We start from the raw sequence: 23,224 nt of genomic DNA, 5'->3' as shown, positions 1-23,224 counted from the left end.
CAAAGCAGCTGCTGCAGCCAGGGCCCAGCATGGAGCCCTGTGGCTCCTTTGTAGGCATCACCATGGTCATGGAATCACAGCCAGGGAACCAGCTGGTAGCTCCCTGCCTGCAGCTTTCTTTATCCCATAAAGAGTTTCAAATGCTGCCCCCCATTCTTTGCTTTTTAACAGATGACATTGAAGGACTTTCACCTTTTTCCCCCCAGTTTTTTTAAGGTTCTCCCTGCTTCATCATGTCATGGGTGACGCCCCTGACTCCTGACCACTGACCTCTGCACCAGCAAGATTTTCATGGAATCACAGAGGCATTAAGATTGGAAAAGACCTCCAAGATTATCAGGGTCTTTTTTCTTGTCCAGAAGCCAATCTGTGGCAGGGCTGCCTACAACCCCCTCCTCCCATTGCAGACACTAATTCCTCACCCACCCCAGGTGGCTGCTCCAGTTTTCCAGAGGCACCAGGGGTGGGGCACATCCTGACCCTGGGAACTGCCTCCCTGCTCAGCTGCCCTTGCCAAGCAGTGCTGCAATCTGGGCTCAGTTCCTGAAGCAAAGAGCAGCTGAAGCAGCTCAGTGTTCCCCTCTCCAGAGACCAGCTGCTCTCACCTGGCGCCTCGCAGCTAATCACAGTGACAGCAGCCATTGTTTATTTCCCTCCATCCTTGTCTTCCTTGTTTTATGGAAAATTAGAGCAGGCAGGCAAGCCATCCATCAGCCTATAAATGCTGTGGAGTCTTTTGGCTTTGTGCTAAATAATTGTGCATTTTATTGCTATTTACACATTTATTTTCCGAGGCAATAAAATACAAACTGCGGTCCTCAAGACTTTATATTTTGCATCTGTATCGCAGCAGCCACACAGGCTTCAGCAGCAGCATGCAACCTGCTGCCATAAATTCACTTTCTTATTTTAGTAGGTCTAACATTTATTTATAATTAATGTCAGAGACCTTACACAGGAATGCCAATTATTGATTTTTTTTCTTTTTTTTTACGAAAAAGAAATTACTTTTTTCTTATTACTGCCATAGCGGCACAATCAAATTGCAGAGGCTAATCTTGTTCACAACAGTGGAAGAAAAGGCTTTTAAAAACTGAGTTGGTGGTAAAGTTATAAAAAGCATCATGCAGCCCCTTAACTCTGGAGTTTGTATATATGGAAATTATTGTGTGGGGGACAGGGGACAGTAATTCACATTAGCAGCTCTGCTGGTGTCAGTGTGGAAATAGGAAAGATCTCCAGCAGGAGCCATTGTAACCAGTGCAAAATGAGAGCCTTTGCAAGTGGCAGGGGAGCTCAGTGTCCCAGTGCAGCTGGGACTGGGGGCACCCAGGGTCTCAGGGGGACCCCCAGGGTCTCAGGGGGACCCCCATTGCTGTGATGGAGGAGTGGCTGCTGTGCCTGCAGGTTTGCACTGCCAGCAGTGCCCGTGGGGATCAGCACTTCCCATGCAATGGGTGTCCATGGAACTCAGCTCCACTTGCCACAATCACATGCACAAGGATGTGAGTTGGACAAGAGAAGCCTTGAAGCACATTTTTATGGCTTGAATCCCCCATTACCTGCTTATTGCTAAGAGATCTACCCATGCATTTGTAAACTAAATGGCCCTTATCAGTAGACTTTGCACAGCTGGTGCTTCTCCTTCAGTCCAGCTATGCCAGGAAATCTGCTGAGGGAGGCATCAGACTTGGCAAAGAGTGAGGGGAACAGCAGCCAGCTCCATCTTAAACTAATTTTTACCCCTGGCAGGGATGGCTGCCTAACAAGTGTTCAGAGGCTGAAACACAGCCCTGAAAAAGCTTCAGGTTGGAGGTGTGAAGGGGCTGCAGAGGGCAAAGTAAGGAGTCTGCTGCTGCACCAGCTTCCCATTCCTGATGATTTACTGTCAAAATGCTGAGCAGCTCTGGGAGAGGGAAGAAGTGGAGTTAGGAGCAGAGTTGGGAGCCAGGGATGGATGTTACATTTCTACCTCAAGCTCTGGAATGGTGAGAATAAGATGGATGCCTGCAGGCTCACTCACCCCTTCCACATCTGCAAAGCAGAGCTGGCACCAGCATATCTTGTGTGTGGTGGAATTTGGAAGGATTACCAAAAAAAAGGGCTTGTCATGAACAGTTGCCATGGAAGTTGAATAACCTGCTTGTTTTGTGTCACCTTCCCCTCCAAGGGGTTCTCCTCCCACAGCAAGTGAACCTGAGTGGGTCAGGAAATGAAACCAGAGGTGATCAGTCCATTCTGTGACACCTTCCCAAAGAGCTCCATAAACAGTAAGGGAGCCTGTGGCAGCTGGGAGGGGTGTGATCTCTGTGCATGGATGTGGCCAGAAATGCTGTCAGAGCAAAGCTGATGATGCTGAACTGTGAGCTTCAGTCTGAGGAACAGCAAACCAATCCTGAAGGATTCTGCTCTGCCTGCCTGGGGGCACTGAATGGCAAAAGTTGTGGAAAACAGTGAAGTGTGGGCTCTCAGCATCTCTGGAAACTCATACCCCAAACATCTCGTGTGGAGTACCACAAATGGAAGCAGTGAGTGCTTTGGCTGTTACTTGTTTGTTGTTGCACAGCCACAAATGCCACCTGAATTTTATTACTTCAATTCTGACCTTTTTTGTTGTTGTTTTTTGGGGTTTTTTTGTTGGTTTCTCCTTTTTTTTGGTCTAGCACTATTAGGATTTTTCTTTCTTTGCTTGCTCATCAGGAAGATAGCTCTATTTTCATTTGCTAATTAGCTTGGTATTTCTTCACTCATTCAAAGATGTCTGGCCAAATTAAACTAACGTGCAGCACTTGTCAAGCCAAAGGCTTTGCACACCAGGGCTAGACAGCCTGGGGACAGGAGAGTTGTGCTCTCACAGGGCTGTACTGTGTGGGCTTGGGGCAGGTATCACCCACAGGAGCCTCACCTGCACACGGGGGATCTTGCTGACAGCATCTGGGTATGAAGGAGCTTTATTCTTGCCCAGTAGCACTGGTGGGGCTGCAAAAACTTCTTGATTTGCTCTGTGTGCTGTGACAGTGCTGGGGAGCCTGGCTACCAAATGTGCAGCTCACCTCCATGGGTTTTGTAAAGTTGTTTCTGAAATCAAATCCTGTTTTTATTCTGCTTGTGTTGGACAAGTTGAGCTGTAAATCATGTTTCACCCCATGGATGCTATTGCAGACCCAGCCCTACTTTTTGAGTTGGAAAAGGCACCAAACACATCCAAGGGGCTGTAGGAATGGGACAAGAGGTAATGATTTTAAACTAAAAGTGTTTAGATTCAGACTGAGGAAGATATAAGGAAGAAATTTTTATGAGGAGGGTGGTGAAACACTGGCACAGGTTGTTGAGAGAGGTTGTAGATGCCCCATCCCTGGAAACATTGAGGGTTGGGTTGGATGGGGCTCTGAGGAAGCTGATCTTGTTGGAGATGTCCCTGCTCATTGCAGTGCACTTGGACTAGATGACCTTTAAAGGTCCTTTGGAACCCATACTATTCCATGATTCTAATGAAAGCTGTGGGGAGGAAGAGGGGCAATGTCTCTCTCATTTTTTATCCTTTGCCATAGAAGATGGGTTTTATCTCAATGGGAGGTTGGTTTGGTTCATAGCAGCAGCAGTTTGGACATCCTGTGTGCCTCCTGTCCTCCTTGCAGGCAGCAGCATGACCCATATAGGGGTTAATTCCACAGTAAGCCCTGTCAGCAGGTCAGTAAACCTGCTCCCACCCCTTCCTGCTCCCTGCTAATCCTGGCAAATCCTCTTTCCCTCTACCTTCCTCTGTTGCTTCCATCACCTTGAAGTAAAAAGGTGAGGATGAAGGAGAGGAAGGAAAGTTGTGGAAACACACTTTAGCCATTTTGGTAGGGGCGTGAGAGCAAAATCAGCCTCCCTGAAGTGCAGCCTGGCCCCTGCTGTCTCTGTGGGCTCTGTACAGGTGTCTGTGTGCAGTCTGCCCACCCCACCTGCTCCTCCCCCCAGGACTGCCTGGATCATGGCATCCCAGGACTTCCCCTAGCTTTCCCAGCACAGAGTCATGTCCTGTAAATAAGGCTGAGCTTATTTCCCAGGCTGCCTGTATCTAAAATCAGGGACATTTCCTTCTGGGTTCATTTGGTTTGGAGAAAAGGAGGCTGAGGGGAGACTTTCTCTAAGCTCCCTGAAAGGAAGTGGTAACCTGGTGGGGGTCAGTCTCCTCACCCAATTAACAAGAGATGGAATGAGAAGGAGCAGCCTCACACTGTGCCAGGCCATGTTTACAGGTGTGTTTAGATTGGATATTAAGAATTTTTTTTCTACCACGAAAGCTGTCAAGCATTGGAACAGGCTGCCCAGAGAAGTAAGGAAATCACCATCCCTGAAAATATTCAAACAACATATGGATGTGGCACGTGGGGACATGGTTTAGTGATGACTTGGTGGTGCTGGGTTAACTGTTGGACTCTGTGATCTCAGAGGTCTTTTCCAACCTGTGTGATTCTGTGATTCTTGCCCCCTGCACTGCTGTGCAAGCCAGGGTGCAGCTTCAGCTCATGGACTCTGCAGGGGGATGATGCTGAGTGATCCCAAAGAGTTTGGTTTTTATTCAGGACTGACAGGATGGCAGCACAGTGTTTCATCTGCAGGCTGGGCTTCTTTCAGTATCTGCTTTCAGTCCTTTAAGACTGTTAAATAAGAGTTTGGGGAAACACATTTTTTTGCTGCTGTCTTATGATCTGGTAGAGATAACAAATCAAGAGAGGCAAGAGAACTTCCTGTACTGGTTGTTTGTGGAGAAGGAGTTAAAAAGTCCTCTATTGGTTATGTGTGACTGGTTGGTACTGCTTTGCATGGGAGGAAACCTCTCAGCACCTCACCCAGCTGAGCCTCCCACGAGTCTATGAACAAATGTCCAGGACTGAAGCCAAACTGTCTCAGTTTCGGGTGTCAGCCAGGAGCTGCACCTCTCCAAGGGGCTCTGGGGGTGAGCAGTCTTGTCCTTGGCTGCAGTTCTGGCTGGTAGCTCCATGAACAGAAATGACTGCAGATATTTGTAAAACTCAGGAAAGAACGATCACTTTGCCTCCATGTGGTGGGTGCAGTCACTGTGAGCCTCACTGCCCTGCCTCTCTGCACTGTCCTCACTGAGGAGATGAGAGATGCACCAGATCTGCCATGCACATCAACCAGGGCTGGGGCAATGAAATCCAGAAGCAAAAAATACAGGAGGATGCAAAATGAGAACTATTTCCATCAGCTGCACGTTTGGAAACACCCTGGCAGCATTGATGCTGGGAACTGGAAACTTGGAAACTTCATCTTTCAAACAAAGATCTAGCAATCCAGCATGGGACAGCAACCCCTGGTATCCATTCTCTTCTCCTGAGGATGGAAACTCCCCAGCAACAGCAATTACCAAGTACTGGATCATCCCCCTGTAGCTGAGTGTGACAACACTTCTGGGGCTGGGAAGTCACATCTCATTTTAGAGGAAATTAAAAACAATGGTGCCCTTCAGCCAATGCATCTCCTCCATAAGTCATAGGTCAATTCTCCTCTGGGAATGTCTAAGTTCTGTTTGGAATGACTGCCCTTTGGATGCTGTCATTATTTTTCAGCATTCACTTTTTATTTTTGAGCAAGAAAGGCGTGGTATAAAAAGAGAAAAACTTGTATTAGCCTGTTTAAAACCAAGCCAAGCAGAACAGTGCATTTCCCAGAGTTTCTTGATATACATTTCCTTGCAAATCTTAGAGAGATTTTAATTAAAAGTTTCTGTTCCCTTTCCTTCATAAAGGCAAAACACAAATAAAAATCTTGTAGCTGCCACTTTTAAAGCAAGCTTTTGGACACAAATTGGTGGCTCATTTAAGAGAAAACCCAAAATCCCAGGGCTCTACTGCCTGTGGTCACTGAGGACTGTTAGTTTTTAACAGTGTGCCCATTAAAACTTTCCAGGAGCTTTATTTCTAGAGCAAGTGGTGGCATTTTCATAAACTCCATTTTTAAAGTTACCATGAAATTTTTCATTGGAGTGAGAGCAGGATCCCATATTCATTGCAATAGTCATATGCACAAAACCTTGCAGTCCCAAAGGAAAGCTTCCCTGTCCCACTGAAAATGGAGGGATGGTTTAGGTGGGGAAGAATATTGCAGTGAGTGTGGGATCCTGTTCTCAGTGTTTGAATGGGAGGTGTGATCTTGAACCCAAGGACAGAATTTAGCTTTGGATGTTGCCCTGCTGTGGGTTTTGTGCTGACAAAGAGCTCTCACAATTATGGTCACTTCAGGACACTGAGGCTAAAGCTGAGGTTTCTCACCAGCCCATGTAGAACTGGTGTTTGTCTTTGGTGATGCACAAGAAGTTCTTGGTTTTCTTATGTGTCACTAACTGGAAAGTATTACTGGGGAAAAGTCAGCAGCTGGGGCTTCTCCACCCTGAAGGAAAGGAAGGAAACTCCTCAATATACAGGAGCCCAAAGGACCAAGATCTCCTCTCTGCCACTCTTTGTCATAGGTAAAAGGATAAATTCAGGCTGATGTTTCCACAGCATCTGCCCTGCTACAGCTTGATTTCTAGGTAGAATGCTGGCAGCACTGCAGAGAGCAAGACCAAAGCAATATTGAATTGGTCACCACTTTCTTGTGTTAAAATTTCTCCTTTTACAAAATCAGTGATACCATTTTAGAATTGAAAAATTAAGTTCTAAATTAATTGAAGCTTCCTCTGCTAATTATTTCTGTATGGCTAAGTGATACTTTGAATTTCTCTTTGAATGAGGAAGGCCTTAAATATTCAGTGTTGCTGGTTATCTTAGCAGACTCCCTGTTTATGTTTCAGCCATCCAAGTAAGACAAGTGGAAAAGATGCCATAGTTGTGTGCATGTCTGTGTGTGTGTTTCTCCAGCATTCAATTATCAGCATCCAAAACCTCAGTATTACCATTTTTAATGCAGTTCAGGATGCCCTGCTGAGTGCTGTATGTGCAGCTCTGATATATGAAATCCATTTTGCATGCAGCTCTTGACATATTTTCATATTTAGGATTATGGGAAGCTTTTTGTGTGCCACTTTGATGTATGCTAATCTTTGTTTCTCTAAAAGCACTTTAAAAAAGTCCAGACAAATAGACAATATTTCTTCTTCACTGAAACCCTGTGTTTTTTCTGTAGCCAGGCTCCCACATGGTTCAGAGCAAAGCTTCCACCAGTGGTGTGCTGAAGGGCCATATCCATGTGCCCTGCTCTGGGCAGCTCCTTGTATCCATCCGGTATCAGAGACAACCTGAGATCTAGCATTCTTCTGGATGAAAGGCAGCCTGAATCACTCATTTCTTCCTTGACTGTCACCTCTGTTGTGGATGCAGAGCAAAAGCTGGAATGGGAATGTCACACACAGAGGCTGAGTGATGCCTGGGCTGGTGGCAAGAGCACACAGTGCAGCTGGATCCAAATAGGTCAAGTACACCTACATAAATGATCAATCAGTTAAAGTGGTTGCCTAATGGCTTTGCAATTCTGCCTTGTAACACAGGATGTGAGTTATCAAATGTGTTACTTATATCTCTAATATATTTTATTGTGTTATTTATGGACTTCCTGTAAACTTTCTGTGGCTGCCAGACTTATCATAGTGTGCACAGCAGGACAAAAGACTTGGAAGTATTATTTTGTTCTTGCGAGGTTTGCCGTGGATGCCAGGTCCAGACTATGCACAGATGCTAAAACACCTCTGAATTTAATTGTGGGTAGTTTGACACCTTTGTAGCACCATAAAGACTAAATGTAAATCCCAGGTTAATGAATGAGAAAATCCCTGTGGTGTCATTAAATCTTCCCCAGAGTGAGCTCAGTCTGCCCAATGAATAAATGTTTAATGCAGTGCTGTGTCAGATGGAGCCATCGATTGGGAGAGAAACACTCTTGGTTTAACAGGATCCCATCAGCTGAGCTCCACTCAACAGCCCCACAGTGCCAGCAGCTGCTGGGGATGGCTTCAGGGCAGGAATCCCAGCAAGGAGAGTCAGAGGTGCTCACATGGGCACAGAAACATTTCTCCTAGATTTTCCTGGAATTTTGGGATTATTGACAATATCATCAATGTTATCCTCATTACCATCTAATCTTTCCTGGCATTCAGAATTGTAATGCCATGGCATCTCCTGCAGTGCATTAATCACTTTCTTAATATCAGGAATTAATGTTTCTCACAACACATTTTCTAAAGTCACAAACAACTGTATTTATAGCCACATCCATTTCCCTACAGCTTTAGCCAAGGAGCAGGTTGGTGAATATTTTTGAGCTGCATACTCACAGATGATGTAGCAAAACACCTGTGGTTGAGTTCCATTTTGTATTGGGATTGCATGGCCAGGTTTTGGTAGTGGGATTGGGGTTGGGGCTACAGGGTTGGCTTCTGTGAGAAGCTGCCAGAAGCTGCCCCTGTGTCCAGCATAGGCACCCAGACAGGGTCAACCCACTACACACCTTTAGTTCAGAGTATTCTACAGTCTGAAATAATCCTATATTATAAAAATTGTGATCTTATAAAAATTAAAACAATGCAGCTTCAGGACTCACTTTTCAGTGGTTTTAGTTTGTATCTCTTTCTACTACTGCTGCTATTATTGATTAGCCACTATGTACTTGAATTACATGGAAGTGGTTTTCTTACTGTCTTTGGTGAATTAGCAAGACTTTAAAAACAATCCATAGTCATCCCAACATTAAACTAAAAGTAAAAAGGAGAGGTGATTTTATTTTCCTTTCTCAGACAAGGAGTAAAAGGAGTGCTTTGTATTTGGACAGTGATGGTGGTGGTGGTGTTTTTGTTTTATTTTGAATTTCAAAATGTTTTGCTTTCCCTTAATTACTAAAAATTACACATTTTCCAGAAAAAAAAGCTTTTGCAAAATGAAAAGTAGATTTCTTAATTTAAAATGTCAAAGATCCTTCTTTTTAGAAATTTCTTAATACAGCAAACATGAAAAATAGATTTAATTTTGACAAACTCATTTGAAACAAGACAGAAATAAAAATAAATTGTGCTTGAGAAACTCCTTACCAGCTCCAGTTCTAGATTTGTCATATCATGAACCACTGAAAAATTCTTCTAGGTGCAAACACACATAGGTGTCCTGGAAATCCCTTTGATAACTCTGCTTTTCCAAGCAAAGAGTAGCAGAGCTTTGATCACAGCCTACAAATCACTGAATGGCATGGGAAGGATGTGGAAGCACCTGGGCAGTCTGTCCACCATGGACTTTGCTATCAAAGTTTGTCAACAGGAATCAAACAGCAATTTTTATGTGTCCAGTTGTCTGCTTGGATGTTTTTAAAGAACTCTTTGAAGTAGAGCAATTCACAGACAGAGAGTGAATAAATTTTAGTGAGTTGAGTGAATTTTAATTTAGGATTTTCACCACAGAGTTATTCTTCTCATTGTCCCACCTTCGGACTCTTGGCATGCAGCCCAAAAAAATCCCATCCCAACCTATGGTGAATATTGGCCACAGAGAAGTTCTCATCCAGCAGGTTAAACCCATGTGTCTGTCCAGCATTGCAAACTACAGGATAAGGAAGGAAGAGATTCTTTTTTAAGAACTTGTAACAATATATTTGCTATTTAAAACATCTATGTGTCTGTGGAAAAGGGGATTTGGAATATATAGAAGAAAATGAAGTAGCCCCAGGGAAGCAGAGGTGCCATTTTCTGATTAATGGAGTGTGTGCAAAGAGCCAGAGAGGTAGGGCTCCTCCAAAATCACTTTCTAGCAAGACAGGGGCTGTGGAAGACATTCTGACCAGCAGCTTATTTTTCCACTGCTGTTTTTCAACTCATCCCTGGTTGACCTGGCAGACTCCAACCTCTTGGCCATAAATGCCACTGCTCACAACTTGGCTGGACAGTTCTGTCATTCCAGTGCTCCTATTTTGTCCTGAAAATGCTTGAACAGAGGATTGAGCCAGAGGAATGAACCATAAACAGGTCAGCAGTGAAGCTGCATGTTAGGTTTGAATTCATCAACAAATTCAGGCCTTTCCCTGGCCTCTCCCAGTTTATCTCATGGTTGTTTCCTGCTATGAGGATGAGGCTGAGTGTTCCCTTGGCACGGTAATGACCTGGAAAACTTAAGAGTAAGCTCCCACTGGCAAGCTGTGGTGCATTACCAGTGTGCTTTTCTTCAGTGAACCTGGCATGATACCAAGCCTGGCTGCAGTAACAAAAGGCCATTACATCAACAGTGACTTACTCACATTATGGTTCCCAGTGGAAACAAATTGATCAGGAGTTTATCTCCATGCTCCCAGACATTCATGTGTTTCTGAGTGATAAGTGATAGCCAGGTGAATGCCATCCTTGCAGAGCTGGTGCCACCAGTGGAGGGAGCTGGGCTTTCCCACCCTTTCCCTTCACCACAATCCCTCCTTTCACCTCCTCTCTCAAGGCTGGAAGTCAGGTGCTGTGTGAAGAGATGGTGGTAGGGGACATGATGTTTATCAAATAGGAGGAATTTATTGGAATCATAGAATGGATCATCAGCATTTTTTATTCTTAGAGTCACAGAGTCACAGAATCATAGAATTGGAGTTTGGGTTGGAAAGGACCCTTAAAGATCATCTAGTTCAACAGGGCTCCTCTGCCAAGGCAGGGACATCTTCAACTAGATCATTTTGTTCAGAGTCCCATCCAGCCTGGTCTCCAGCACTTTCAGGGATGGGCATTTAGCACCCTTCTGGGAAACCTGTTCCAGTGTTCCACCACTCTCACTGTAAAAAGTTCTACCTTGTATCTGGTATAAATCTTCCATCTTTTAGTTTAAAATAATTTTACCTTATCTTGTCATTACAGGCTCTACTAAAGAGTCTCTCCGTACCTTTCTTAAGCCCTCTTTAAGAACTGGGAAACTGCTCTGAGGTTTCTCCAGAGGCTTCTCTTTTCCAGGCTGAGCAAGCCCAGATATCTCAGCCTGTTCTTCATAGGAGAGGTCCTTCTCCTCAGATCTGCTCTCAGTCTTTTCATCCTGTATTGGTACCTGGGGTTGCCCTTGTTGAACCTCATGAAGGAGATTTTGGAGCCAGATAATCTTTCATGGCATTTGCAGTCCCATTCAAAACAAAATTTCCTACTTGGCCTGAAGTCATGAGGACACACTGTAGCCCATGGAGGACAGCACAATTAATCCTGGGTATTAACAGTGTGATTTCTCCAGCCTTTGCAGGAGTGAACTCTTGGAATGCAAGGGAGGAGGATGTGGTGGAGGAAGAAATGTCTTCACTATGGTGGGAGGTGGCAGGGATGCCAGCTCTCCATACCCAAGGATAAGAGCAGACTCATGACCTTTCCAAGCCAGATCCTCCAGTTCTTTCTTCAAACGCTGCAAGGGAGTTTTCATTTCCAGACCGCTCAGCAACAAGCCTGATAAAGTCTGCCAGGATACTTATTTTGAGGCAGCAGAATGAAAATTCCCCACCCAAGCATCTTTTGATTCCATACATATCTAGCACAAAGAGGTGCATGCTTACCCTGACCTCACAGACCTGTTTTGCATGTAGGGAGGATGGGCTCTGTCAGAGTACCAATAGGCACATTTCCTTTGGACCTGGCCAGCCCCAGCCTGCTGCCAAACTGCTCACTGATAAGGCACAAGTGGGTAATGATTTTTTTTCAGATCACTGGCACCTAAAATGCTGTTCAGGTTACGCTCCATAAACCATCTCCAGTTTTTCTTCTATTCACTGTGATGGATGAAACACTGCCCAATAGCTGGCTTCACATTCAAGAGGCACAGAGGAGCTGCTGCATTCAAATTTTTCTGAAACTACTTTTTCTCATGGCTTAAATGCTCCTGAATGCTTTTGTTTTCCAGGCAAAAGTTGCTTGGAGTGGACATTTTAATAAATCTGGGAGCAATATACCAACTACCTTGCCTGATTTCAATGCTGCCATGCCATTTGACAGTGGCAATCAAACAGATTTATGCCTCTCAGCATGGCCAGTGATGGGGCAGAAGAGTTACAGATCATTTTCTCCCTGATTAAATGGCAGGTGAGACTTGGGTCTGCCTTTCTGTCTGTGAGCACACTGGACAGCAACACACATGCCATCTCTGTGGGGATGTAATGATGGACAGGAGAAAAGAGACAGTGAGTTCTGAGAGACAAAACACAGTCTGATTTTAATTAATCATAGAATGGTTTGTGTTGGTGGGGACTTTAGATATCATCTGTTTTCAACCCCCCTCTGCTGTGGGCAGGGACACCTTCCACTAGGCCAGGCTACTCAGGACCCCAGTCAGACTGGCCTTGAACACTTCCAGGGATGAGGAATTATATGGAATCCATAATGTAATTAAGGAATGGATGGATGGATGGATGGATGGATGGATGGATGGATGGATGGATGGATGGATGGATGGATGGATGGATGATGGATGGATGGATGGATGGATGGATGGACGGATGGATCGATGGAAGAAAGGAAAGGGATGTTGCACCTTGTGCTTTTCCAAAATTGTGTCACATGGTGGCTTTTGGTGCCCTATAAGGGCAGGGCTCAGCTTTGCCTGCCAGAGCATGGAACAGGCTGAAGTGGCAGGGGCTGTGCTGGGGCACAGGCAGCACCCCCTCATGTCTCCCTGGGGCCTTCAGAGCTTGGTGGGACTGACCTGCTGGAGCTGAGGACATGGAGCAAAGGTCTGAAGGGTCCCAACATCATCTGGTTAAGATTCAGGCTCACTCCCTGTGCTCAGCTCTGACTGCCTGCCAGGCTGTCCTGTAATTCACATTCTGTCTCACAGAGCAAGAGCTCAGAGGTCTCTGGTGAGGTGTCAGACCAAGGAAATGTTCCTTTCTAAATGTCAGCCAGCTCTGGCCAGGGGAAGCAGGCAGTGATGAGCCTGGGCAGGGCAGACAAGGCTGTGGTTTGGAGTGAAACAGTTCCCTCCATTGTTTCCCTCCAGGCCTAGCACAGACCTGGGGTGTGAATTTATGAGCGTTTTTCCAGGGACGTGCTTTTTGTTGTCCTAGAATGAGATTTTTCATGGCTGCTCTGGGCCCTTGTGGGTTCAGTAAGGCAAGATTTAACCTCCCAGGCCAGGGCTTTGAGACCAAGGGTTGCTCAAGTAGTTGCTCACAAGAAGTGTGGACAGAAAAAAAGTCCTCAAATGGCAGGAAGGATGCTTAGGGACATACTGTTGTTGTTGTTGGCAAATTTATAACATCAAAGCTGTCAGTGGCTTAGCTGAGAAACTACTTAATCTCTGTAGGCTTTACAGGGCAGGAATCTGAGCTGTGTTTCTGAAAATGGGCACTTGCAGTTCTGCTGCTGAGGCCTTTTAGCACAGCACATCCTCTTGAAGCCAAAATTGCAGCAAGTCTTGAATTTACTCCTTCAAGTGTAGAGTTTCCAGCTGTAAAATACTGTGGGATGTCCAGAGGTTGTGTGATGGCCACCATCAGTCATGAGAGAGCTGCAGCAGGTCACACTGTCCTTTCCCTGACAGGGCAGGGGGATATGTGAGGTTTGAGTCTAAAGGATTTTGGGACCTCTGAGCAGTTCAAGCCCTGCATGGAGCACTGGCAGTGTCTCTGTGCTGGGATGCTGCTGTTCCCTGCTGCCTTTGTGCTCTTCTGCCTGACACAGTGTCTGGAAAGTTCTGGCAGCTTCAGACTAGAGAGTGCATTTCACACCAGGGTCTTAATGTGAGTTACAGACCAGAAAAGCTGGATCCTGAACCACCAGCATCTAACCCAGGCTGACAAAGATCTCCTCAACGTGGTGCTGGTACAAAGCACTTCTTTGCTGGGAAAGTGGGCATCAAAAAAGGGCCAAACACCAATGTACTGGGACATTTACACTGTGGGGGGATGAGTGGTAGTAGTATGGTGATTTTCTCAGTTTTTTTCTTTGTTATTTTCTTCATGCATTTTGTCCAAGGCCCACCCGTTAAAAGAAATTAAAAAAAAATAACCATTACATAATGGTTATTATTAACCATTAACATTAATATTGTGTGGCTGACCACACAGATGTTGTGTAATGCCCAAATGCCCTTCCCCTGCAGCCCATGAGCTGTTCCATGCCCAAGGCAGCAGCATAAATCAGTCCCAAAGGCAGAGTTGACTCACCTGGGTGAGTTTCATGCCTGAGGCTGAGGCTGTGCAGGGCCAGCCCTGGGAGGGATGCAGGCAGGGTGTCCCTTCTTGGAGTTCTTGTGTCAGGTTCCCACCTGCCCTTGTGCCCCCAGGCTCCTTGGGCTGGTGCAGTTGATGCTCCTGGGATGGGCCTGGGAGCAGCTCAGCCGGGCATTATTTAGGTTCCCCTTTTCTTTCTGTGCTCCTTTGTGGGTGTGCAGATGAGCTTTTGTCAAAGAACCTGGCAAGTGCAGTGAGAATACATTGCATTTGTAGGTGGATTTGTAAAAAAAAAATATTTCCTTAAGGGGTTAAGAATTGCTTTGTATTAGTCCATTGAACCGATGGGGTTTTATCTTTGTTGATTACTGGATTGGCAGGGGACCAGGGACATTCTTCAAATTGTGAGTTTACAATGCAAATTGTGAGTTTACAATGTAAATTTTCCTCCTCTGTCTTGGAGGAGGGAAAAAACAACAACAACAACAACAACAAAAAAATTTAAAAAAAGGGTCTTCTGGTCTTCTTTCTAAAAGGTGAGAAGATAATGATGACAATCACGATTGATGATTGATTCTGGTATCTTTTACAACGTTAAATGTAGACAGAAGATTAAGCTCAACTCTCATAACCATTTAATCACCCTGGACCCACTTTACACTCAGGACAGAGTTTGGAGGAGCTTGTCTCTTCTGAACCTGCCTCTCTGCTCTTCCTGGGACATGACCCTTTGCATTTTCCCTGCCCTGCACATCACTGGGTATTATCAGCATAAATAAACTGCCCTGGGGTGCACAGAGGTGCCTCACATGGGGACAGTGACACGGTTAAAAGAGGAGGGAGTGGGAAGGTAGCAGGCAAAATCCAGCCCAGAAATAAGACCTTAAGCACCCAATCACTTAAGGTAGCTTAACCTGCTGCGTGCCTGGGCTGAGCTGGGGTCTCTGAGCACAGGCACAGCTGCAGGCAGGCAGTGCTGAGCTCTGTTTATCTCTCAGGGAACTGTAGCTGGGAGAGGGCTGGGCACTAAATCTCCCTGCCTTAAGTCCCCAGAAATTGTTTCTGGATCTGAGGCCAAAATAGCCTGTTCACAGATGTGCTAATGCTGAGGTCATGCCAGGGATGGTGATAAGGACTGTGGCTGGTATCATGCTACTTGTGATGGCTTAATTTAACTATCACAAGTAGTATCCAGAAGTGAAACATTCCCAGCAGCTGGGGTTGGCATCCCTGCATGGTTTCCCACACCAGTCCCTGACATTGCATTTCCCACTACCTTGGTGAATCCTGTGGAAACAATTTTGCAAATATTTATGCATCTTGTGTGAGCAGAGGGAGGGAGACAGACACAGGGATAGCCTGAGATGTGATACAAGATGTTGTGAAGAATAAAAGTAATGATATCTGGGTTGGATCTTCCAAGTACTTTTAGAAAAGAAAAAAAAAAAGCTCCAAGTGACAATGAACTCAAAAAAAGTTTTACATTAATTTCAGTTATCATTTTCTTCAGGCCCTAAATTGAATATATAGTCCCTGGAGCCTTTCTGTCAGCATATATATATATGTGTGTGTGTATATATTTTTATATATATTTCTATCATAAGTATCTATAGGAAGCATGAACATGCAGAGGAAACTGTAAGTAGTAAAAATTAAAATACAGTATCCAGTGTTCATATCCACAAGGAAAAAGGGCCTTGGGAACTCTGGTTTCTTACCTTCCCATCATATGCTAAAAAAACACAGGATGATTAGAAATTTGAAGACATTGTAGCCCACTGTGTAAACACTGGTTTGGGTTTCTTCCTCCTGGAGTTATAAGTATAAATTTACCTTAGCTGAGTTACAATCAATCAATCAATCAATCAATCAATGTGCAAAATGGGTGCTTGTTTTGGAGGCCAGAACTGTTTCATCCACTCTACTCCATTTTACAGGCTTTTCCAAGACAGGCTGGATAATCCCTCTCCCTTCTCCTCTCCAAACACCAGAGCAGAGCAGGAGCTGTGTTTGCAGATGCTGCCCTGGCCCAGCGCTGACAGCAGTGGGGGGCTGACCCGCCAGCATTACAGCCCTTGAATTATCCACTCCATAAATGGAAAATCAATTTGCTTCTGGGATTGGGCATGTTTTTCGGGTTGTTAGAGGCTGTGTTTTTGTTTAGACTCACAACCACATCCAGGCTGGAAAGCAAATGTGTTTGGGGCTGTTCTGCAGCACAGAAAGGAGCTGGCATGGATGGGGTTGTGCATTGGGGCTGCTCTCTGAGCTCCCTTTCTCACTCTCCAAGGCATAGTGGCAGTATCCCCATCATGTCTCTCAGGTTGAGATTCCTGAATTTTACCCAGGAGTACTTCAGAAGATTTCTGGTTAGTGTACAAACTTTCCTCTGCAACATTAAAGTGAATGCAGGACGGCTCCCTGATGTACTGGTGCAAAAGCCCAAGCAGATGGGGTTAATACAGCCCTTTGTTATCCTGCCTGACCCACTTGTCAGCCCTTGAGCTCCTATATATGCACGTGGAGGGGCCAGACTTAAAATAAATCTCGAGGCATTTGGCAAACAGCAGCTAATTGAAGGGCACATGCTGCCCATCATGTGCTGGGGAGGAGAAGCCTGGGGCAAAGGCTTAAAAAGGAGGTCTGAGGTTCCTGCTTTCAGAACTGGCTGTGTGGGACTCTGTAAATATTTACACAGCACCTCTAAAATCCAAGCCGTTCCCAAGGTGGTGAAGGGGTTTGGCCTGGGGCAGCTGCTGGCAGATGCCCAGGAGAGGAGCTACAGGAAAGCTGGGGATGCTGCAGCTGCACTTCCCTCCTGCCTGGATAAACAGCACATTTGGGTGAGGCAGTGAGGGGGGTCCTGCCTCAATGCCATGCACAGAAATGGGTTAAAATAGTGAGGTTTTGTGGTGACAGTTGCAGTTTTGCTGGCTCTTTGCTGGGCTGAAGCCTGCAGCTGGGCAGTGAATGAGACTTCTCTCCCTGGGCTTTCATTTGTTCATAAGTTGCACATATCCTGACATGGTTGCTTCTCTGATTTTTTTTTCCTACCTTTTTTTTAAACAAAACAAACAAAACAAACAAACGAAAAAAAAAGCAAAAAAAAAAAGAAAACAAAACAAAGAGTGTTATTTAAGCAATGGCACTTTGGGGACTTTTTGTAAACATCTGAAGTTTTATAAACAACGTGTTTTTCTTCCCACAAAACAATGCCTGTCCCACAATGGCATTCCCACAAAACACTGTGGGAAGAAGGGATTCATGTTATGACTTTTAAAAACTTGTTTAAATCACTGCTGCCAGGAGGGGAAGGGAGAGCATCTCTGGGTCCCTCTGTACCTCCAAAGCAGCTTGGTGCCTCTCTGCCTAGGCTGGGGTCAAGCTGCTATCACCTACCTTTCTTTGACAGAAAAAAGAACAATATTCCATGTGAAACAAAGGCCATTTATACTTTGATTTCCCCTGTTTGTCCCAGGACATATGAGCTGTTTTTTCTTGGCTTTCTCTAATCTCAAACCCAATCCCAATCCTTAAGAAATTAAACTGGCTGGGGAAAGAAAAAGAACTGATTCTTCTTCCTCCCCATCCTGCTCCTCCTCCTTTGCCTGCTGCTCAGCTGCTCTGAGTTTTGAATACTTTGCTGCATATCTTGTGGCTATCAAGGTCAGCCTGAAGGAGGGAGGGGACTCATTGTCATTCAAATAGCTACAAACTGTAATACAAATAAGGCCAGAGCAGAGCCAGGAGGCTGATTCAGTACAAAGAGACTCTGTCCACAGGTCGATGCTCTGCCCTTTCCAAAATTTCACCCTCACACTCCTCAGTGTGCAAATACCAGAGCAGAGCTTGAAACCAGGGCTGCTGTTTCAAGGACTCTGACCTGATCAGAAGTTCTGGGATGGGGAGGGAAAAGCAGAGAAATTAGGTTAGGAGGAATGAACAAAAAAAAAAAAATCTGACCATTTTTCTTTCTTTTTTTGTCTCTGTGTCCCTAGGTTGCAAACTTCTCTCTATGGCTTAAATGGACATTGAAGCATGTCTCTCTGATGGAATGTACAACTCCAGATGATCCAATTCTTCAAGAATTAAATTCCAAGAAAAAGAATACAATCCTTTCTACAATTTGCTTGTTTTAGTGTATGGCTTGCTCTCACACACAAAACCTGAGTTTTAATTTCTGTATGCAGAAAGACAAGGGTCTGCCTTCAGTAAACCTCACCAGGAAAGGTTTAGGACACAGAGAGGTGGAAGGAGCTTGGAAGCATTGTGAGAAGGTGAAAGGAAATACCCAGCTTGTCCTTTTGTAAGCCCATCTGGGGAAGATGAAGCTTCTCCCTTATGGCTGGAAGTAGTGGAGTCAATCAGTTCAGCCTTGGGCTGGGCTGGTGACTGGCAGGGACCTGTTGCAGCTTTTCCTTTTTGCCTTAAGTTGGACCCTGTGCTGCTCTCAGCCAGCGCTGGGGTGGAACCCCAGGGGCAAAGATGGTCGTGGTGAGGAAGAGGAATGTGAAAGTGTTCACCTTGGCCTTCCTGCTGATCACAGTGACATCCTTCCTGCTGAACTACACTCACCAGGTGACCTCCACCACCTGGTACCCCCGACAGCTCGTGGTGCAGTTCTCAGAGCACGTCCAGAAGCTCTTCAAGTACCCCAGGAGACCCTGCAGCTGCCACACGTGCATTTCAGAGCTGGGGCGTTCCCTCTGGTTCGACCAGAGATTCAACTCAACTATGCAACCTTTCCTGACCTCACACAATGCCTTGATCCCAGAAGACAGCTACAGGTGGTGGCTGGTAAGTGGGGGGTGTGGGTACAGCCCAGGCTTTGGGTGGCAGTGGTGGTGTCAGGCTTCCAGGGGTGCCAGGTACATTGAAAGAGATGTTTTCTGCCCAAGGCATTTGCTGTGGGTGTTTGTGCTGGTGTTCAGCTCAGAGGGGCTTGGACTGCACATTCACTTGCCCCAGACTAGAGAAGTCCCTGACAGAATTAGGTGGTAGATCCAGAATTTGCAAATGTCAACACTGTCATTTTCTCCCTTCTCTTCCAAAGACCAGGCTTTGTAACCCCTCTGTTTCTGCTTCACATGGGCTTTTTGCCATTCATCAAGGTGGATAATTAAACTAATTGTGAAGTGGGTGATTCCCCCAGGGGCTCTCCCTACCATAAGATATGTAAATAATTAGCAGGATTAAATGTGAAGTTATTTATACCATCCCTATGAGAACATTCTCTGTTGTGGCTGATGGCGTTAAACAGATCCAGAAAGCTCATGGGTGCCTGTGGGTCACTGGGAAGGAGCAGCCCCAGGTGTATCCTTGAGCAGGGTGGTCCAACTACCCCTTGAAGCCTGATCCAAGCACCATGAAAGTGAGTGGATGCCTAGTTTATAAAGCACAGAAGGGAAAAAGATGCTGTTGTTTTGCTTAACAAAAGCCCCTTTTATGTTCTCTTGAAACAAGACATCAGTTGTTTGATTTACTTCTGGCTGTGCTGCTGAGGTGCTAAAGTGCAGGTTCTGCTGCAACAACACCAGTGAAATCACAGTTTCACTGCACTTGTTTTCCCTCCCTTCTGGAAAAATAGTCCCCTGTGCCTTTCTTTGAGCCCACAGCAGCCTGCAACTTGGTGTTGTGCAGCAAGCACAACCCTTGTTGTGGAATTCTGGGCTTTCAGGCCTTCTCTGGCATCCTGAGGGGGCCTCTCCAACAGGCACCCACTATTGCAGTGGGGGCATTTGGGTTTGGAGGGGATGTCAGGTGCTGTGGGAATGAGGCTGTATCAGATTTATCACTTCTCACTCCACTGGCTGTTGCATCTAGTGCTGAAAAATAAATGCCACTGAACTCTGCCACCTTTAATTGTTATATAAATTATATCATTGCTTTATGATTAGGCCCTCCTTTTTGCAACGAGTCTCAAGTGCTCAGGTGCTGGATCTTTCCACCTGTCCCTTGGCCATGACTTTGATTTGTTGTGTAATTGTTTAGTTGTTGTATAAATTATATCATTGCTTTATGATGCGGCCCTCCTTTTTGCGATGAGTCTCAAGTGCTCAGGTGCTGGATCTTTCCACCTGTCCCGTGGCCATGACCTTGATTTGTTGTGTAATTCTTTAATTGTTGTGTAAATTATATCATTGCTTTATGATGCGGCCCTCCTTTTTGCGATGAGTCTCAAGTGCTCCAGGTTCTGTGTCTTTCCACCTGTCCCTTGGCCATGACTTTGATTTGTTGTGTAATTCTTTAATTGTTGTGTAAATTATATCATTGCTTTATGATGCGGCCCTCCTTTTTGCGATGAGTCTCAAGTGCTCAGGTGCTGGATCTTTCCACCTGTCCCTTGGCCATGACCTTGATTTGTTGTGTAATTCTTTAATTGTTGTGTAAATTATATCATTGCTTTATGATGTGGCCCTCCTTTTTGCAACGAGTCTCAAGTGCTCAGGTGCTGGATCTTTCCACCTGTCCCTTGGCCATGACTTTGATTTCCCATTGATTGTGGTTTTTCTTGCAGCTTCCAGACACTTTGCTTTCTGGTCCTCATGTTTACTGTCTGGGCTTTGCTGGGGCATTGGGCAGGGAAGATGGCAAGCTCAGATCCTTGTCCTGGCTTGAGGTTTCACCAGGGGGCTGGGCTGATCTGACCTCTGGCAGTTTTCAAAGGAGTGGACGTAGCCCAGATTGAGCTCAGTAATGAGAGGACGAGGTTACTCATGGACACCATGAGCAAAGCCACTCTGCATTCTGCACTCAGAACTCACTGATTTAAGCATGAGGTTTGGATGCATTCTCTCTTAGAAAAAGAAATTAAAAAGAGAAAAAGCTTGGGACTCAGTACAGAAGTCTGACTATGTAATGTGAAACAGGAAAAATAAAGAAGCAGTGCTTCCTCAATTCACAGAATCAATTAGGTTGGAAAAGACATCTGAGATCCTCAAGTCCAACCTGTGACTGAATACCACCTACCAGACCAGGGTACCAAGTGCCACATCCAGTCTTTCCTTAAACACCTCCAGGGATGGTAATTCCACCACCTCCCTGGGCAGCCCATCCAATGTCTAATCACCCCTTCTGTGAGGAAATTCCTTCTAATGTCCAACTTAAACCTTCCAAACATAGTTGTGGACTGTGTCCTCTCATCCCGTCGCCAGTTCCCTGGGAGAAGAGGCTGACCCCCACCTGGCCACAGCCTCCTTTTAGGTGGTTGTAGAGAGTGATAAGGTCACTCCTGAGCCTCCTTTTCTCCAGGCTGAACAACCCCAGCTCCCTCAGCCTCAGTCACCTCATAGGACTTGTGCTCCAGACCCTTCCCCAGCTTTGTTGCCTTTCATGGACTTGCTCCAGCACCTCAATGTCCTTCTTGAAGTGGCCCAGAACTGGACACAGCACTCCAGCTGTGGCCTCACCAGTGTGTTAAAAGTTCAGCTCAGCCTGAAACAGATTCTTTCAGAGGAGTTTTGTTTCTTTTTCAGCAGAATGAAAAAAGTAGATTTTCAGAACAGCCGAAAGTCTCCCCTCCCCATCCCGAACAAAAGCTGTTCATTAATTTTCAGGGCTGTCTAACCATCTTTTAGTGTTTTCATTCCTTTATTATTCAGATCATGTTCAAAGGGAATACACCACTTCAGAATACAAAATCAAAGCAACTTTTTTTTCATATGGTAAAAATAAATCTTCTAAGATTCCTAGACTTTTTCAATCTTCAATGTGGATGTGTGAAATATTCTGATGTCCCCCATAACTGCATTGTGTATTGGAAGTTTTTACTCACTGAAAGTCTTTGCCCTAATGTGTCATAGATGAAGAAAGTGCCCTGACTTCTCTGAAAGATGGTTTTGGGTAAACCCCAGGCAGGATGTGGCCTCACCTCCTCATTGCAGCTGATTCCTTATGTACATGTTGCTTTGGCTAAGCTTTTCCAAGAGAGTGTCATTTCTTCAGGAAACAATTCCCAGGTGCATCCTGAGGGCAACTCCCTTTTTGCTGTTCATTTTCAGGCTCATCTTCAAAGCAATTCTGAGATTTTGGCCAGTCTTTAAGAAAACATTACTCATGGCCATGTTTCACTCTTGTGTGCTCTACCAGCTCAGTAATTTGTGACTTTTTGCTATATTTGTACATAAAAAGGAGGTATGAGGAAACCTGAGATTGCTCCAACTTCTTTTTGGGGCGGGTGACTGTGTGTTCACTCTCAGGAGCTGATTTCAGACAGTGGGGTGGTTTTGTTGAGCTGTAATTTTGTTGAGCTGAGGCTCTGAGATGCACTGGAGCTCTTTATTGCATGGCTGTGACTTCCCTCCCATGGGGAGACCCGTGTGATGTGCTGCCCTAAAAGCAGGCACAGCCCTTGCCTGTCCCCCAAACTCTGCCCTCCCTTCCCCTTAACCCTGTGCTGTAGATGTGAATAAGTGCTGCTCATCCCAATAGTCCTGCAGCATTAGGATCCCTCCAGGACTAGGACAGTGAGGAGGATTTCAGAGTTAATGACCAGTATTGGAGACAAAGGGACATTTGGGACCAAAGAACGGGGTGGTTTCCCTTACAGCTCTTCCCATGGCTGCCAGGCTGCTTCATCGTTTATTTGGAGATTATATAGTTTGAACACTTTCAGCCTGGTAGGATGTGACCTTTAGAAGGAAATATTCCAGCTTGCTCTGAATACAAGTGTTTGTGTGTACTGGGTTTGGTGCTGCCCCCTGTGCAGGTGGGAGGGAGCAGGGGGGAGAAGGTCAGTGCCACCATCCCTGCAGTGGCTTATCCTGCTGCTTGGGGCAGGGCTGCTCCAGAGAAAGCCCCTGAAAATGTACCTGCCTTCCTTTGTTCATGGAAACAAGGGGGATGTTGTCAGGGTTGCTCCCTGCTTCTCATTTGCTTAAATATACACAGCTGATAAACTGTCCCTGCTTTATCAGGTAGCAAACAAGGGCCCAGATTCTCCCACATACACTCCTGCAGCTGCTCTGTACTTTTTGTGACTTAAAGTTGGATTGGAATCCCCTTCTCTCAGGGAGGATCTGGGCATTAGTAACACTTCAGGCTGTGAACATTTTGTTAGAAATTCCTTCCTCCCTCCCTCCCTTTTCTCCCTCTCACACTTCCTGTCTCCCACCTCCTCTCTCTC

General features: G+C 45.5%; 1 protein-coding gene across 1 annotated transcript in view; it reads left to right on the top strand.

The window, feature by feature from the left end:
- The window catches only part of ST3GAL1 (ST3 beta-galactoside alpha-2,3-sialyltransferase 1), a 79,219-nt gene that overhangs the window by 34,364 nt on the left and 21,631 nt on the right, over positions 1 to 23,224 (top strand). Inside the window, exon 2 of the mRNA XM_066566685.1 lies at positions 18,099 to 18,897. Within this exon, the coding sequence (XP_066422782.1) occupies positions 18,586 to 18,897 (312 nt within the window). The 5' untranslated portion in view covers positions 18,099 to 18,585. The remainder of the gene's footprint in view (positions 1 to 18,098; positions 18,898 to 23,224) is intronic.

The sequence above is a fragment of the Molothrus aeneus genome, chromosome 1, assembly GCF_037042795.1.
Source record: "Molothrus aeneus isolate 106 chromosome 1, BPBGC_Maene_1.0, whole genome shotgun sequence".
NCBI classification, from domain to species: Eukaryota; Metazoa; Chordata; class Aves; order Passeriformes; family Icteridae; genus Molothrus; species Molothrus aeneus.
The sequence above is the reverse complement of the archived record's forward strand: the minus strand, read 5'-3'. Positions and strand labels throughout refer to the sequence as shown.